This window comes from Petaurus breviceps, unplaced genomic scaffold, assembly GCF_028583685.1.
Source record: "Petaurus breviceps papuanus isolate PSGF00001 unplaced genomic scaffold, PetGlider_PUasm1.0 90823, whole genome shotgun sequence".
Lineage (NCBI taxonomy): Eukaryota > Metazoa > Chordata > Mammalia > Diprotodontia > Petauridae > Petaurus > Petaurus breviceps.
In genome coordinates, this window is record NW_027187352.1 from 15,286,091 (window position 1) to 15,288,827 (window position 2,737).

Here is a 2,737-nt window from a genome sequence, read left to right on the forward strand (position 1 = left end):
AAGGAAGGAAGAGAGGGAGGGAGGGAGGGGCAAGAGAAATAAAGGAGTGAAAATAGAAACTACTACAGGTGAGACAGAAGGAAGAGTGAGAGAAAGAGAGAAGGGAAAAAATAAAGAGAATCCAATAATAGATAAAATACAGTAGCAGGAAACTGTGGGACCCAAAACAGAAGGAACTCTGTGACCATGGAACTTTCTTTATCTAGTAAAACATCAGCTCTCATCAATACTAGGAATAATATGTAAAACTATCATCCAGGAAAACACTCAAAGAAATAAAATATTTCTTTTTATTATTGTCCTATTACGTTGAAATTCATAACCCACTTGAGGTAAAAACCAACACCACACACATACGTACACCAGAGCACTAAACTGGGAAAGCAAAAGAGTATTAAATATAATCGAACTGACCCTGGAATTCGGAAAACCTGGAGGGGTAGGTAGAAATTTAAGGCCCTCTGCCTACAAACTCTAACTATATGTACTTGACAATTTGTTTTACCAGAAATATCCAGCTTTTTTTTTATGCTATTTTTCCCTTTAGAATGGGGTGAGTGTGGATGATTTTCACACTTTTCACATTTCCTTTCCAAAGTTTCTCCCACCCACACCCTCCCCCCAAAAAACAGTCAGTTTCATTGTCACGTCTACTTTTTAATCGATCTTTTAGCCTAGAAGGGAGAGGCGCGCCTTTTCACCCACGGTCGAGTTATGAGTACATACAAGGGAGTTCATGCTACACGATTCCTCCCTCAAGGCTGTCCCCTCTCCCCAGAGTTCAATCTCTAAAGTCCAGAATAAGCGACCCGGCTGTACCCCACCCCGTAATCGTAAGGCATCTGGTGGGGAGGAGGTGGAGTTGGCAGGGCACAGTCTGGGAAGAACTGGGCGAAAGGCGTCAGGTGGCCCGCGGTGTCTTCTCCCCCAGGGGAGCCCAGACTGGAAGCAGCGGAGTCTGAGGTGCCAGGGTACAAGGGGCGCAAAGTTTCGTTCAAGGGCAAGCTGCTTCCCCCGCGGTTGGAAGCAGGGGCAGGCTTCTTGGCTGGGGGGCACGGGGTGCTCCAAGGCTCTGAGTATAGCAAGCCTGCGACCACGGCGGGGTGCGGATCGTACAGGATATGTTCCAGCTCCTGGGGGGCCCGCACGGCAGCTGGGAACAAGTCGAGAGGCTCGGAGGGCAGTAACCCCCCAACCTCTCCACCCGCACAGTAATCGGGACTCAATAGCTCGAAAAACTCCACGGTCTCGCTGCCTTTCTCCAGCTCGCGAAGGGTTACACCGCCCCCCGACGGGACGCATCCACCTGCCCTAGAAGGTTCAGTGAAGAAGGACGGGGGCAGATTGCGATTCCGCAGAGGGACTTTCTTGCCCCCTCCTGCCCCAGCCGTGGCCACAGCTGGACCGCCTCCTTCGGCTCCCACGCCACTGCCTTCACCTCCTCCTCCAGCCGCCGTAGCCAAGGTTCCGGCTCCTCCTTTCTCGCCCCCGTTGGATCTAACCTGGTGCAGAGAGTCGAAGAGGGCAGCCAGGCTCTTGCTTTGCAGACTGGCGGCCGCTTGGGAGCCCTCCCGCCTCGGGGGCGCTTTGCCCTGGGGACCCGGGGCTGCAGGGGAGGCAGCAGGCAGTCGCTTCGGGGGAGCCTCGGGGGCCCCAGCCGGGACAACTGCAGCCGGGCCAGGGGACGGAGAGACCGAAGGTGCAGGGCCCGAAGCAGAGGCCGAAGAGTTCATCATACCAGTGCAGCGCTTGATCTGCTTCTGGAGATATTTGCGGTGGTTCACCTTCCGCTTGGACTTGACGGGTTTGTCCAGTGCCAGCTTGATGTTGCTGGACGCCGAGTCGATGAAGCTGAGCAGGTCCCGCGTAGCCTCCCTGAAGTCCCCGCCGCCTCCCCCTCCGCCGGCTCCCTCGGTGGCCACAGCTTCACCCAAGAGGGCGACCCCAGCGCCCCCGGCCTCGTCCTCCTCGTAGCAACAGCCCTTGTCCAGGTCTCCAAAGTCCACCCCTAACGTTCCGGGAGACCCGGGGAAGCAAAAAGGGATGAAGTGATGGGGACTTAGGATAGCCGCCTGGACAGCCATCTTCGCGGCCGCTCGGCCCCGGCTCCCACTCTCTCTCCCCGGATCTCAGAAGCCTAGTTGGCGCCTAACGTCGCTCTCCAACAGGAGCTTCTTGGACTCCGGGCGGTTGCTCCCTTGGGTGTCCACAGCCCCTCTCCCACTCCCCAGGCCTCAGTTAAGCTCACGCCCCGTCCAGGGTGGACTTCGCCGCAGCCGGATCCTTGCTCCCGAGACTGCCTAGCGCTGCAGAGTGGAGCCCTCCGTGAGCTCAGAAGCCGGGATCTTTTCTCTAGCTCCCAGGGGAGCTCATTAGATCTTGTAAACCGGAGGGGAGGGAGGGAACGAGCGAGGGGGGCGGGTGAGAGGGAGATGCGAGCTGACACTGTGAAGAAGGGGAGGAGCCAAGAGTTCCTTTTAGTTTAGTTTGAGTCCCCCCCCCCCTTATTATGTCTCTCCTACTCCTTGCATTAACCCTTTGGTTCCCTGCTCCTCTGGAATTTCGTCCCACTTAGCTCCCAACAGTAAAGGAAAGGAGATGGAATCTCCTTGTCTCCGCCTCTTCTCCCACCCCCAATCCCCTACCGTTTACCTTATCCTAGCCTTATGTAAGTATCCTTTGCCCTGCTTCACCACCATCTAAGAGCATCTTCAAGACACACATTCTAATTTTTGAA

General features: G+C 55.5%; 1 protein-coding gene across 1 annotated transcript; it reads right to left on the reverse strand.

Moving 5' to 3' along the window:
• Nucleotides 1-314: 314 nt before the first annotated feature.
• Nucleotides 315-2,513, reverse strand: FAM181B (family with sequence similarity 181 member B). The gene has a single exon (XM_069071064.1). It carries the CDS (start codon nucleotides 2,082-2,084, stop codon nucleotides 789-791), a length of 1,296 nt encoding a protein of 431 aa, XP_068927165.1. The 5' UTR covers nucleotides 2,085-2,513; the 3' UTR covers nucleotides 315-788.
• Nucleotides 2,514-2,737: the final 224 nt, after the last annotated feature.

Bases quoted from the DNA above. Each gene is read 5' to 3' on its own strand.
- FAM181B (XM_069071064.1), bottom strand. From the start codon at position 2,084: ATGGCTGTCCAGGCGGCTATCCTAAGTCCCCATCACTTCATCCCTTTT.